The 14955-nt window shown below is 37.2% G+C and overlaps 2 protein-coding genes across 2 annotated transcripts; both read left to right on the top strand.

Moving 5' to 3' along the window:
• The first annotated feature begins 11992 nt into the window (after window positions 1-11992).
• LOC9634786 (pentatricopeptide repeat-containing protein At4g02750) lies at window positions 11993-13815 on the top strand. The gene is made up of 3 exons (XM_024684445.1): window positions 11993-13439; window positions 13496-13605; window positions 13657-13815. Exons 1-3 carry the CDS (start codon window positions 11993-11995, stop codon window positions 13756-13758), a joined length of 1659 nt encoding a protein of 552 aa, XP_024540213.1. The 3' UTR covers window positions 13759-13815.
• On the top strand, window positions 13814-14927 carry LOC9634785 (vacuolar protein sorting-associated protein 2 homolog 1). Its single transcript, XM_002979504.2, has 6 exons — window positions 13814-13855; window positions 13918-13962; window positions 14014-14144; window positions 14228-14332; window positions 14383-14643; window positions 14704-14927. The coding sequence occupies exons 1-6, from the start codon at window positions 13849-13851 to the stop codon at window positions 14848-14850; spliced, it is 696 nt and encodes a 231-aa protein (XP_002979550.2). The 5' UTR covers window positions 13814-13848; the 3' UTR covers window positions 14851-14927.
• The last annotated feature ends 28 nt before the right edge of the window (window positions 14928-14955 follow it).

Below are 14955 nucleotides of genomic sequence, written 5' to 3'. Positions count from 1 at the left end.
TTTTATGCTAATAAAAAATTAGATTAAACTCTTTTGTAGGTGATAAACGTAGATGCCAAAGTTTAAGTATTTGTCAAGACTCCTCTTCAAAACCCATCTCGGAAATTTAGTGACTTTTAAGAACTGCTTTATTAGCTTTGTGGCTTCTTGAATAATGGCAACAATCACTATAACAGTATATATGCTTTTGCAACTTATTGTATTATTACACCTCTAGAAAAGTACCATGAAATGTTTTTTGAAATGGTAAAAAAAGAAATTGAAATACATGAATATTATGAGTAAGAAAGGTTGCTTACAACTTTGTGTATGAGGCATTGAGATCATCTATCAATACTTCGGATAATCAACTTAATTTACATGAAGATATAGAAAATCATTTATAGAATCTATATATGAAAGATATAATCTTTCTTGCTAGCCAGATACATCACTAGGCTGGGTGACCTCCCAAGAAGTCCAAACTTAGGAGCTTACATTTGGTATTAGAGCGGTCTCAGGTCCGACTCTGTTGGTTGGCTAAGGGAATCACACCACATGTTGATTGATATCTAGCTGGTCTAGTTTGTTGGGCTCGACCCGAGGGGTAGGGTGTCAAGAGAGCGGGGCTCTCAGGAGAGCTGCGGCTCTCAACTTTCATTCACGAGAGTGTGTATTTACAGGGAAGCGTGGTGGATTGTAACCAACCAAAGAGAACGATTCGAGAGATGATCCATGGAGTTTAAATATAGAGGGAAAGGGCTCATGAATAAGAGTGCACCTTCTTTTCCAATTGGTTAAGGGTCTTGGGATATTTAGGGTTAAGTGTCCTTATGTTTGAATAGTACTGGGCTGGGTGACCTCTCGGGAAGTTCAAACTCAGAAGCTTATAGCATGCCTTTATCAATAAATAAATACGCATGCTTTTATCAATAAATAAATATACATGAAGTCCAAACTTAGGAGTTTACAGCATGCCTTTATCAATAAATAAATATACATATAACATTCTTATTAAATGGTGCAATCTAACTAATCCTACATATATCACATCATATCTACTAAAAACGTCTCTATGTATGCAACTAGAGTCAAAGGCTGACAAAAAATCATTGAGATAGTTCCTTTGATACCAAATGTAACATACATGAATTTAGAACCAAGCTCCAAGTTTATTGCGCTACAAAACTGTTAAGAGATGGCTTAGAGCATTGAGTGAGATTCTTTAAAATAGTCTACTGTTAGAATATTCTAGGGGCGTGAGGAGATGTTGTGGTGAAGAGGTATATTCCCCTGTTTATATAAAGAGTATGCATTGGGACCTCAAGTTTCTGAAGTAAAGTTGGGAATTGATGACAAAAAACGCCAAGTGTTGTCATGATTGGAATTGCCATAACCTAGTCGATAATATTGCTTGTGTGACCACTTGACATCAAAGGAGACCCTTTGGCTACTTGCAAGCAGTGAGAACTAGAGGGGAAATGACATCTAAAGCTGGTGTTAATGTGGTGTTCAACTCCTCTATTGTTATCTATGCCTTCCTTTGAGCTCTTATAGCCACCTTTGCTATGAACTTTTTTGCCACATGAATCATATTCATTAGGAATTTGCTGCAATCATTTGTTGGTGGTGCTTCAATGGCACACTAATGGAGCATCTGATGGTACTTTATAAAGGTGTCTAGGGCCATGTTGTCTGAAAATGGTTGGTGTTGGACTTTTTGTTCACGTGGCACCTATCTTTGCAAGTGCAACTCTAGATATAGTCACTAACAATGAGTTGTGTTGTGTGACTAAACCTTGCACTCCTCACACCAACATGATTGTTGTTGAGGGTGGTTCTATGCAGCTATCTTCAGTGCTTAGAGCTCCTCCATGAGCTTGCTCTATTGCTCCTGCTGCCACTGAAGGATCAACTTGTACTCCTTGAACTTGGCCAAGGCAGACTCAACTGTGGTGGGCATCTTCTTGGTGACTGGCTGTAGTGTTGTGACATGAGAAAAGGCATATGGACAAGCTGCTAAGGGTCCCTAAATAAACCCCTCAATGAATGAAACACCAAGCTTGTGAAACATCTTCAACTCAATCTCTAAGTGTGTAGGCGTCATGACATTGCTAGTGGTGGTGTTTGGTGACCTTCTTCTAGATGGAGCTTGGGATTGAGGCCTTGTACAAAGGTTGACACTCCGATGGACTCCTCCTATGTTGCTCTCTTGTTGAGGTAGATATTCCAAAATGCCTTGAATCGTGTTGTATAGTTAAAGACAAATTCATTCATGCCTTGTTGAAACTAGAATAAGTCCTGGACAAGCTGCTGCATGGAAACCTTCTAAAAGAACATACTCCTGAATGTCTAGAGGAGAGTGTCAAAGTCCCACATCTCCTCAACCTCCAGCACAAGTACTCATCATCGTGCATATCTATGTATTGATTGAGTGAACACTTCATGTTTAGTCACATCATCCATGATTTGATTGTTGGCATAATAAGAAAAGAATGTTATAAGGTGATTCTATCCCTGGCTTGAAGAAGGGGAGCTTGAGACCATGCTGTAGTACATAATAGTAATTTTGGAAGTTTGACATAAGTTGAATACACCACCATTTCAATCTTTTTTGAGCTCTTCTAATAAATCTGCTCATGAGTTGGGAGGGTTTGCATGTGAAATTTGAGTCAGTTTGGAGTGATTTGGAGCAATTTTTCTCTTATGCTGTTTATTTTGAGCATGGGGAAAGGTTTTTTTGCTTTTCACCATTTCTTAGGAGGACATATTTTATTTTTTTCTACATGGAGCTATAAAGGAGGTGGAAAACTTTTTTCCAAGCCCAAGAACATGATTTTAAGAGTTTTATGCTTTGAGATTTGATGTGTTTATCTCTTAAGGTAAGTATTTGCTATGATTGAGAGAATTGAGTGAATTTCTTCAAGTTTTTTTTTTTTTTTGTGAATATTACTTCTAGAAAAAGTTTTTAAATAGTCTTGGTCTTTATTGGCATCTAGTTTCATAAATTTTCATGCTCTAAATCAAGAGTTTAAGAATATTTTCTACCAAGATGTTTTCTTACTTGGGTTGTGAGAAAGGATTTCATTCTTGTTTTAAGAGTTCTTGATGCTAAACCATGTATTTTGACAAGGACTACAAGCCCATGATTCCCATTTGTTGAATTAATTCCCCAATGAGCCGCAAAAAGAAGAAAATTGACTTATATTGTCCAAAAATAAAGGAAACTCAAGAAGTCTTTAGTGTCTGAGCACAACACTTAGTAACAGACCCTCATTTTGTTAAGAGGGAAGCCTTTCAATGGTGGGGAGAACACTCTCTCACCTGAAATCTTGCTAAAAAAATCTCTCTTATATGAACGTCCTGCTCTAAAAATGGGGAAGAAAGGGAATATACCTTTGCATTCCAACATCTAATCATGCCCCTAAAATATTTTAACCATAGAATATTTTAAGGAATCTCACTCAAAGCTTTAAGCTATCTCCTAACAAGTGACCACAAAGGAATGCATTAGCTCCATTGCATGTGAAAACCCACAGCCAAAGTGTTTGATGAAGACTCCAAGGTGATGCTCTATGTTGGCTATTGCTGCGAGGAGAAAAGACCAAAGAAAATCAAAGAAAAGAGAAAGAGAAGAAAAATAATATGGAGTTTTGGTGTCAAAGGGAAACCACGTGGGAAAACTTGATAAAAGAACTAAATACTAAAACAAGAAGAGACAAAGTGGAGAAGAGAAAAGTGAAAATAAAATTAAAAAAAAAACAAAGGAAAAATAGAAAAGAGAAGATGAAAACATGAAATTAAGTATGAGAACCACTTACCTAGATTTCAACTTATAGCTTCCACACCTTTGAAAAGTGCCTCAAACATAGCCCATATATTCTCAAAATTTTAAAGGATTGAAATGATGGAAGTAAATGTGTTGCCTAAATATGGTAACTATGAGAATGATAGAACACAACAGCCTAACAGATAAATGATGGAAAATAGTGATGGCCAATTTATATGGAGTGATAGTGGAGAGGATTTGGCAACCTATGAATATGGTCAAAGTGGTTGGTAGCATATGTGCTTGTTGCGGAACAAGAAAAGGTTTGTAGTCTTTGTGGGCATCTATTGAGATCACTATATTTTGCTACTATAGGAATGTGGGATTGGGTAAAATGTCTGCCCATAGTAATGCCTAGTGTTCTATGTGCATTAGATTTAACTGACTCTCAAAAATTAGTTGTTAAGTGTCCTAGATTTACCTATACTCATTGCATCGAGATAGTTTGCATCATATCTTGAGTTTGGTAGACACATGTGGATGGAGAGAGGTAATATGACCCCCATGATCAGAAAAGTGAAGAAATATGAACTAGACAACTGTAATGAGTGATAAATAGTGATGTAATAAGTAGAGAGATGAAGAGATTGTGATAGTGAGTAATAGAGAGTGATGTTGATGATAGTGGGAGTGAAATCAAGTAAAGAAAACCTAAGAACCTTGAGTAGTAAATCATGAAATGGATGAGCTTCCAGACGAGAGGAGTTGATACAGCCTCAAGATGAAAGTCTAGACTTATGCTTGCTCCACCTCAAGTGCACCATCTAAAATAAAGCAAAAAAAGTGAAAGAAAGTAGTATAAAGTTTTTAAAACTCTACTTTATAAGAGCTATGAAAATTAATTTAGTCCAACCCTCAACTAATTTAGAAATTTAATTTGGGTATAAGTGTAGTACATGTGATTATGGGATAAAATTTGGATATACTGTCATCATGGATCTTTGGAACCTTTAATGATAAATAAATGGGGATAAAATAGCCACTAAGGGCTCTTTTATCAAGCAATTGCCCCTTTTTTAGTTGGCTTAAGAGGAGAAAAATAAAATGTGTTACATATGGTATCAAAGTAAATGGCATAAATTTGATTTCCATTGATTAGTGGCTACTTAAAATATAATATACTCTTGAGTAAGGTATATTTTTACCCCTAAAATTTGAAATTGTATATATTAGGCATTCATATATATGTCCTGCCTCTTGTGGGGTATCCATGGATGAAATCCACTGTGGGACTATAGTATGGGTGGATGATTAATTGTCTTACATGGAATAGCTAATCTACACAATAGAAAAATTAATAGATTTCTCTAACCACATTAGTTCCTTTAGAGTCTTCGGTTCTTAAAAATAAAATGCACTACAATAAATCCATTCTGATCCTAAATACTCATTGATGTGTATAATAAGTTTAAAGTTCAAATTCCATAAGTAGAAGTTTGGGGTTTGGTTCTTGCCTTGGCCAATAGTAGTGACTATACTCCTCAGTAAATATAGAGATGGTAAATATGTAACAATTATTTAAAATTTAAAATTTTAAGGGATATTTTTAAAATATTGTAATATTTTGAAAATAACTAACAAATTATTCCTGAATAATTTTGTGTATATGTGTGTGTGATGGCAAAATAGTGTCTAAGTATTAGCATATCATTTTGCATAATATAGAGAGATTACCCTATAATTCATTTAGGTTCTCACAAAGTAATTTATTAAGTGTGTATTGATGAGAATAGTATCACAAACACATATTGCAATTAGTATTGCTAAACTCCCTATCAATCACTACTCAAACTAATTGAGAAACTAGTCATACTATATTAAAAATAAAATCCTAAAATATGTTAAATTTTAATTTCCCATTAGGTCATTTAACCCAGTATTACTTAAATCTAAGGATGTTTAACCCTAAATATCCAACCAATTGAAAAAGGAGATACACTTTTGTATAAATAACTAAAAAAAAATGATTCAAGAGACAATCCATAAAAGTTCAAATATAAAGAAAAAGGGCCCATAAATAAAAATGTACCCCCTTTTTCAATTAATTATGGGTTTTTGATATTTGGCATTAAGCATACTTAGGTTTGAATATATATTGGTCCTATAAATATTTATAATCCATGTGTCACTTAATATTTATATATCTATATCAGTCTGACATATTGCTCACTAAAAATTATAACAATGTAATATTATTACTTCTAGCTAAATCACTATTTTTAACTAATAAAAGTAAGTTAAAGGTGAACTAAGCTATAGTAACTATGTCAGATGAGATTAAAAAAAGAAGAAATGCAATATAAAAGTAATATCTAAGTAAATAAAAAATATTTATTTAACATTCTAGGTATAAGTTTTATTAAGTATTTCAAATGATTACAACACTAAAAATTTTCACTATACTATTTTATTTTTTTATTATAGAATTTGCAACTTCTAATAGACCTGTTATAAGTTCAATTAGGAAACCCTTCTCACTAACTTTACAGCAATTTGGTATATTGATAGTCAAAATGACAAATTTAATAAATAATTTCCAAGGTAATGACATTCCAAATATATCTAAAGAATATATTATTAGAATTGATTCACAAACAGTGATCAAATTTATATTTTCTGTGCTTAGGCCTATACACTTTGAAGACTTTCCAAATTTTCCATTTGTTTCTATATTTTTTACAGCTGACCCTACAAATCCAATAGGATTTAGTGATAATATTTTTAGACAAAGCTTTACAGCAATTCGTAATGAGATAATTTTGAAAGCAGAATCTTCAGAAGAAAGAAAATTTTTTGCTGGAGAAGTACAATGTAATTTTAAGCAATTTGTTATATCCTATCAAACATTTTATGATATGATGCAAGAAAACACCATAAAATTGGATAAGTTTATCTTGACTGATAATAATTATGATTTTGATGAATATTGTTGGCCTTACAGAAATAGTATTATTGGGGGTGGTTATGGGGTAGAGTATGTACATGGAAGCTTTATTATGGAGGGAAATAGTATTATCTCAGCTAAAGAGACTTATAAACTTGAAATGAATGATTGTAGGCTCAAATATATAAAAACTGATGATAAATCTATAGTGTGGTTTACAACAATTGAAGATGACAAAATACATTATGGATGTTATGCACATCTACAAGGTGATGCTCATTTATTGGTCAAAGATCAATTTAATAATAGAGTATGGGGAAATGATGTATTTTGTCATCATTGCAATATTAGAACTAGTTTAGTCCCAAAAGACAATGGTAATCTTATAATATATGTAATGGAAACTGGAGCAGAATGGTGGAAAGCAATCAAATGAAGTAAGAGAAAGATCCTCTATTAAGCAACATTGTATCATACTTGGAGAATAAAATATTAAATATTTCATTTAAGTCAGTAGTCATGATGTTACACTCACTTTTTAATGAACATACTACTTCTCCACTTCAGGTGTTGCTTACTTTATATTCATTGGAAAGCTTATTCAAAGTCACCATAAATATTTATGCTCTATAAAATCATTATATTTACAAATTTTATATACTTTGATTATCTAATTTTAATTAAATTATTATAAAAATTTACATAAAACATAAATTCACATATGGTCATTCCATAACCACACTTTAGCATTCTTAGGATGCCTTAAGATATAAAAAATACCATCCCCTAATATCCCTTCTTTGATCCCTATTAAGTCCCTCTTTGTACATGGCAATACTTGCTAACACCACCATTAGTCTAAGGCTGGAAGTCCCATTAACTTCTAAGACTTCCTCATCATATAACTATATTCTTGGTCATCAAGCAAAAGAACCATTCCTCTTCCTTTTCATAATTTAGAATTTTAGGATGACATTTTAAAACACCATAGCATAACATGAGCTTTGTGGGTACTCCCCCCACCTTTTGCCGCTAAGGTGCCCTAGCTATATAACTAAAGTGAGGTTTTTATAATCCACACAAAATAGTGCCACCCACACTTGGATTAGGAGTATTAACCATTTGATCCCCCAAGAGAGCTAAAATTAACTCTTGAACACTTCACGCTAAATTATCCCATTTATCCATTTATGTCAAGTTTAGCCTTAGACTTTCCAATGTTCATATCATCATCCCTATATGGGTATAACATTCGTTGGTCACATTGGTCTTCATTAGCCACATTGATTCCAATGGGGTCCCTCCCTCTATTATCTTATAGAGATTTACTAAATCCCCTAAGTTTTAGGAGATGATTGTTTTGGGGTTTCACCCTTGGACTCAAACTTGGACTTGAACCCAAACTTGAACTTAGACTTAGACTTGCACTTGGTCTTGATTTCGATTTGGTCTTGGTCTTAGACTCAGACTCCATCTTAGACCCAGTCTTAGCTTTAGCTTCGGACTCCATCTTGGACCTGGTCTAAACTTCCATCTCAAACTCGGTCTTGAACTTGATTTCAAACTTGATCTTAGATTTGGTCCCAATATTTCCATCTATTATAACACATGTTATATATTGGTCTTTCTTGTGTCCCTTTATAGAAACTCATTTATTGATCATTTTGTGCTCATTTCTTGAGTACTTTTTTAAGAGTTTCACTCCCACTCTTGACTTTTTGAGTCAAAACTTTTGGTTCAAATATGATATACTCATTGGAATTCTATTTCAACCATTGCTATATGGCACACTTTTGGCTCCATTTTGAAACTTAAGGACTTATGTCTTAGAGTACCTCTCGATGAAGTTCTTGGCAAAAGGCAGTAGCTTCCACCTAAAAGGAAAAATAAATCAACACAAAAAGCTTTAAAACACTATGATTTGACTGAAATCCTTTGCTAAGAGTCTTGAGAGTCACAATGGTCAGCCATACCTTCTTGCCCTCTACTTCTAGCCATAGACAGTTGATGAGTTGAAAATAAATTAGCAATTCTTGTTCGTTATAGCCAAGAAAGCTAGAAGAGTAGAAAGAAAGGTCTTACTTAAAAGAAAGAAATTTATTTTGATCGAGGATAGGAGAGAACTTGACAAGGTCCTCAAGCATTTTCTCCATAGTGATTGTTGGAGAAGTTGTGCTTTAAGGTAGGGTGTCACAACTCAGCTGGCTTGTGGATAGACAAAAAATAAAAAATAGAAGTGATAAAAAGCGTATGGAATTAAAGGAAAGAAATGAAAAAGAAAGCATTATACCAATCAACCTTGGCTTTCCTTTTTGTTTTTTTTTTTTTCTGGCTTTAGCCTAGTGTAAGCAACTAAAGAGAACGACTTGAGAGACGATCCATGGGGTTCAAATATAGAGGGAAAGGGCCTATGAATAAAAGTGCACCCCCTTTTCCAATCGGTTAAGGGTTTTGGGATACTTGAGGTTAAGTGTCCTTGGGTTTGAATAGTACTGGGCTAGGTGACCTCCTGGGAAGTCCAAACTCAGTAGCTTACACCTAGTTTGTCCTTTGTATATGGCTCTCACTATAGAGGGAGAGGGCATCGTGCTCTACTCAACATTGTTTAACATGTGCTTTGAGGGTCATATTGCAAATTCCAACATTGAAGCAAGCCACCCTATCAAAGATCTATTGAGTGTATAGAAGCAAGGAGAGTGGCCTACCCTCCTCTTATGGCCCTAGATCTTCCTACCATGCTCTAGATCCCAGCCCAAATCTGTGATTGACATTTCAATGTCATGCCTTGCTCCTAAGTGGAGACCCTTACCTTGTGGGAGCTTTGCTAGCGGCTGTTGGTGGCTGTGGTATGAGTGGTGTGGCTGCAGTGTTGTGGACATTGTGTGGCTGTGCTGTGAGAGAACTTGCTTCCAAACCCTAACATTTAAAATAAAATCTTTAGATGTTCCTTTTATAGTATGGCTGAGAAATATTTTTAATTTAAAATCTTCTATTTTCTAAATTAAATATCTAGTATTTATATATATTTATTTAATAGAATGAAAATGATAATAAATATATATGATTTTAGTTTATATACTATATAATATTTTACAAGACATTTTTTATATATAGAATAGAAATTATATTAAAAACTTTTAATTATAAATAAAAATATATTTAAGAAAAATAGTATACAAAATTTAATACCTAATAAAACTATATACATATATAGTTTATCTATAGGATTTCCAGTGTTTGAACACATGCTGATGAGCTTGTAGTAATTAACAATTTTGGAGATAGCCCAAATGACAGTGTAGCTGCATAGCTCCCTCTTTGAAAGGTAAATGAGCAAAATGATCAGAAAATTGTATAAACATTGATTAAGGATGGTGAAAACATTTTTGGCAAACTACAACACCATTGGCAAATTTCAAGGGAGTCTAGATATTATGGAACTTGCAAGTTGCAATGAAAACTCTCTGCTCCAACTAGAGTGACTATTACTTGGCAATTTCATTTGATACCCAGATATAACAGATTGAATACATCCTTGCTCAATTGCATAATCTTATATATGCATGATCTAGTTCTTGAGAGTCACATTTGATCTTGATTAATTATTTAAGATCTGTGAATATGCTATTAATCAAATGGTTAATATTTTAAAACTTCTAATGGGTGGTGACGGAATCTAGAAACTAATTTATGACATTTGGTCTTTAGAAGGGGTGATCATAGGCTCTCTCTCTTTGTGTCTCATTCTAAGAGATCTTTATCTTGCTATTGTATTATGGGGCAAGATCCTGGCACTGATTCACAAGAGGAAAGGGAAGGAATCAAGACATGTGCCAAATGAATTTCTCAAGAGCACTCTTCACTACCATGTAAGTCTCTCACTTAATAAGAGCCTAGCTCTATTCTGTTTATTTATTTGTTCCACAATGACTGTGAAGTAAAAAGAAAATATAGCTTTGCAAGCTTGTCATGGTTTTTATATTAATAATAATTTGCATTATAATTTTATAAAGAAAATTTCCGATTTTTTTTTTATATTACCTAACATAACATCTTCATCTTAAACTAGTGGCTGCTTTTGCCAAACAACAATTCAAAGCATGATTCTTATGTTGAGTGAATAACAATGTCAAAGCACAAGGCTCATGTTGTCTTGGAAAGTACTAGATATAGACTAATGGTGTCTCTAAATCCAAGGAGAAAACTTTATCTCACACTATTCAAGAGACATGATTTTTTATTCGAGCTTCCCTTGTCTTAAATCTTGATTCTTGTGTTCTTAGCCTGCTAATTGAATTTGAGGGCTTGTATAAAGAGTCTAGCTTTTATCCTAAGCTAGTCATGCTAACTTTAACATCACAATCTGCAAAAATAGTGTATGCAGCACTATACCCTTCTATATTTAAGTTGAACTAAAAATTTCAAATGGTACCGGCCACTTACAAAGGTGTCTGGTACATTGTTATATAGTGTACATGATCATCAAATCCAGCTACTATATATTAGAAAAATTTGAGACATTTTAGAATTTTAGAGAAAATAAAAGTGGAAAATAATATCAAGTTCTATAAAATAGGTTTGTTAAAATGATAGCTTATAACTATGTGTTATTAATTAAATTTAAAAGAAGTAAAAAATTAATATAAATAAATATTAACAATTAGCTGATAGAAATTATTAAAAATATTAATAGTAATTTTAAATATGTTAACATTAAACAAATAATATCCTTCAATCTATGAATTAGGCACCATTTTGCTCTAATGGAGAAGCTTCTCCATCTTCTGACTCTTAATTTTGGGGATCTTATTATATTTGATCACCTTGTTTAGACCTCACTTTAGAACATAAAAGACTTTTGTATTGCTTGTTGGATCTATAGAGTTATAAGATTTATAAATAAAAATAGAATAATTTTTTCCTCGTCAAAAACCAGCACCATTTCTTTTTCCATTTTTCCATATCATCTTCTTCTTCAGCTTAGATCCCCTAGTAGGAGGAACTCACCCTCTCAACCCAGCCTGCTTGTGTTGCTTGTAAAACCTTGCCAAATTGGCAATTGCTCAATTCTTTTGATACACAGACAACATGTTTTAACTAATCCCAACCCTAAACATGAACTGTCCTACCTAGGACATTTTTATAATGGTATTTTGATCATCAAATTGAAAAACCAGCTGATACATTATATGTTGGGTGTTTTGGCAATTAATCAAGTACAATTAAACCAGCAATAAATATTTCTACGTTATCAAAGAATATCCTTAAATATATGAATAAGATACCAGTTTGCCCTAAAAATGGGGAAGCTCTTCCTCCCAGTGAAGCGCAATGTGCCCCCGGCCTCGATTTTGGGGATTCTTGAGAGGTTTGGAGATGGATTTATCGTCCAGGAGGAGCTGCGAGATCGGGCGGAGGCCCGGCCACTCGAGCAGCGCCTCCAGCTTCTCAAGGACACGCTCCGGATCAAGAGAACAGTGGCTCTGCTCGAGCGATGGGAGCTTCAAGCGCTGGATCCTCTGCTGTATCGCGCGTTCATGAGGCTGTGCGCCAGATCAAAGGCGCTGGAGGAGGGCCAGCGGATTCACGCGCATCTAGCTTCTCGCGGCTACTCTGGTCACCGATTCCTGGCCAGCGAGCTCGTGATCATGTATGGGAGATGCGAGCGCCTGGATCTTGCGAAGATCGCTTTCGAGAGCATCAAGGATCCCGACACGTGGTCCTACAATTGCTTGCTCGCGGCGCTGACGAGCAACGGGCATCTCCACCCGGCGATCGAGCTGTTCGAGCGCATTCCAGATCGGGATATTGTCTCTTGGAACACCATGCTCCAGGCGTTCGTGAGGCTAGGGTTCTTCCAAGAAGCGCGGGATCTCTTCCTCGAGATGCCGGACCGCAATGCCGTGTCATGGACGATCATGCTCACGGTGTACGCGCGGAACCAGCGGTTTGACGAAGCCATGGAGTTCCTGGATGCGATGCCGGATAGGAATGCCGTGTCTTGGAATGTGATGATCGCGGCTTTCGGCCACAGCGGCGATGGGAATCTCGACATGCCGATTGAGATTTTCAGGATGATGCTGCTCGATGGAGTTCCTCCAATGATCGGTACGTTCGTCACGATTTTCGGTGTTCTTGGATTGCTGATGGATGTGAAGCTTGGCAGCGAGATCCATGGTCTTATTCTTGAGAGGGGCCTCGGCGCCAACCTCCATGTCATGAACGCGGTGCTTAGAATGTACACGGCGTGCCAGAGCTTGGAAGATTGCGAGAGAACGCTGGAATCTATGGAAGCCAGGGACACGGTAACTTGGAGCTTGATGATCACTGCTTACTCCCGCGATGGAGATATTGGCAGAGCTGTGAGAGTGTTCCAGGAGATGGTGTCTAGAGACGAGATTGCAGTGAGCTCCATGGTCGTGGCGTATGCCCAGCACGGGTATCTGGATCAAGCCCGGATTCTCTTTGAGGATTTGCCAGAGAAAGAACACCAAGTGAGCGGTGAGTTGATCAGAGCCTATGGTGCTACTGGTGATCTCGTTGGTGCTGAGGCCTTGTTTGATTCTTTGCAGCATCGCGACGAGCGCTCCTGGAACTCTATGGTTTTTGCGTATGCTCGGTGCGGGCATGCTGGAGATGGCATCACTTTCCTCGCCGCGATGGTGCTCGAAGGATTCCAGCCCAGCGACGAAGCTCTCACTGCGATTTTCCGAGCGTGCTCCAACAGCGCGGAAGGATTCTCTCGAGGTAAACTCGTCTATCGAGAACTTTGCAGAGATTTACTCTCCAGTGCTCCAATCCAGGCAGAAGCTCTCGGGATGTTCTCGGCGCAGGGAAGTCTTGCGGAGACGTGCTGGGTGTTTTCGGAGATGAGTGCTCGAAGCACTGCTGCCTGGAACATTATCATCGCCAGGTACGCTCGCGAAAGGTTGCAAACTTCGATGATCTTCCATCTCATGAACAGGGAGGGATTTTTACCCGACGATTCAACGTTTCTCAGCGTTCTTCCGCGGAAAAGTCCCGAAGAGTGTGGAAAAATCCTTGCCTTGATGGTCGAGAGCTTTAACATCGAGCCAAGGCTGGAACACTACGCTTGTCTTGCGGACTCGCTACGATATGCCGGTGATGCCAAAGATGCCCAAGAGGTTCTACGAAGATGCCAGGTACGTCAGCCCTAATGCCACGATCTCTTAGGTTTTGCTCTTTCCTTTTCCTTCCTCTTTAGGCGCAACGATGAGTTTTCTCTTTGGGAAGAAGAAGACGCCAGCAGGTGGGTGATGGTTTTCTGAGTGGAATTTGAGCTCACGATGTGGCGGCGCAGAGCTGCTGCGCGAGAACAAGCGCATGCTGGATAAATCGATCCGGGAGATCGAGCGGGAGCGGCAGAATCTCCAGACTCAAGAGAAGAAGCTGATTGCCGAGATCAAGAAGACTGCAAAGCAAGGGCAGATGGTATGTGAATTTGCGAGAGTTTTTTCTTGGCGGACGCGTTTTCATTCAAAGTTTCTTTTTTTGTTTGCCGCGTTTGTTTCTAGAGTGCTGTGAAGGTCATGGCGAAGGATTTGATCAGAACCCGGCACCAAATAACAAAGTTTTACGGACTTAAATCGCAGCTTCAAGGCGTGTCTCTCCGAATCCAGGTACTCGCTAAGTCGCACTGTATGTTTTCTAAAAAGGAGGATTTTTACAGACACTGAAATCGACGCAAGCTATGGCGGATGCAATGAAAGGCGTGACAAAGGCGATGTCACAGATGAACAAGCAGCTGAATCTACCGGCTCTCCAGAAGATCATGCGTGAATTCGAGCTCCAGAACGAGAAGATGGAGTTCACATCGGAGCTCATTGACGACGCGTTCGAGGAGGCGTTTGAAGGGGACGAGGAGGAGGAGGAAACCGAAGAACTGGTGAGCCAGGTCCTGGATGAGATTGGCATCGATCTGGATCAACAGGTAACTTACCTCTCGCAGCTCAGAGCAAGTCTCTCATCTTTGGATGAAATTTTCTTGCAGCTTGTTCGTGCTCCTGCGAATTCCACCGCTGCTCCAGTGGAAACTTCGGCTCCAGGAAGAGTAGCCCAGCCCACTGGAGCGTCCGGAGACGATGCTGGAATCGACAGTGATCTCCAAGCTCGCCTGGATAATCTGCGAAGGCTATAAGATCATCTTATATTCTTTGGTGTACATACATATACTTTTACTACGACAATAAAATATTGGTACGGACGAGGTGCGAAGTAGTACGGATCCCGCCACTAGGGTTTC

Source organism: Selaginella moellendorffii, unplaced genomic scaffold, assembly GCF_000143415.4.
Source record: "Selaginella moellendorffii unplaced genomic scaffold, v1.0 SELMOscaffold_41, whole genome shotgun sequence".
Taxonomy (NCBI): Eukaryota; Viridiplantae; Streptophyta; class Lycopodiopsida; order Selaginellales; family Selaginellaceae; genus Selaginella; species Selaginella moellendorffii.
This window is presented reverse-complemented; position numbering and strand designations above follow the sequence as displayed.

Excerpts from the sequence above, each read along its gene's own strand:
- LOC9634786 (XM_024684445.1), top strand. The coding sequence starts at position 11,993 with ATGGGGAAGCTCTTCCTCCCAGTGAAGCGCAATGTGCCCCCGGCCTCG. Across the intron at positions 13,440-13,495 it reads CGCGGAAGGATTCTCTCGAG|GCAGAAGCTCTCGGGATGTT; the intron begins GTAAACTCGTCT and ends GCTCCAATCCAG. Across the intron at positions 13,606-13,656 it reads TGGAACATTATCATCGCCAG|GGAGGGATTTTTACCCGACG; the intron begins GTACGCTCGCGA and ends TCTCATGAACAG.
- LOC9634785 (XM_002979504.2), top strand. Across the intron at positions 13,963-14,013 it reads GAAGAAGAAGACGCCAGCAG|AGCTGCTGCGCGAGAACAAG; the intron begins GTGGGTGATGGT and ends GTGGCGGCGCAG. Across the intron at positions 14,644-14,703 it reads GCATCGATCTGGATCAACAG|CTTGTTCGTGCTCCTGCGAA; the intron begins GTAACTTACCTC and ends ATTTTCTTGCAG.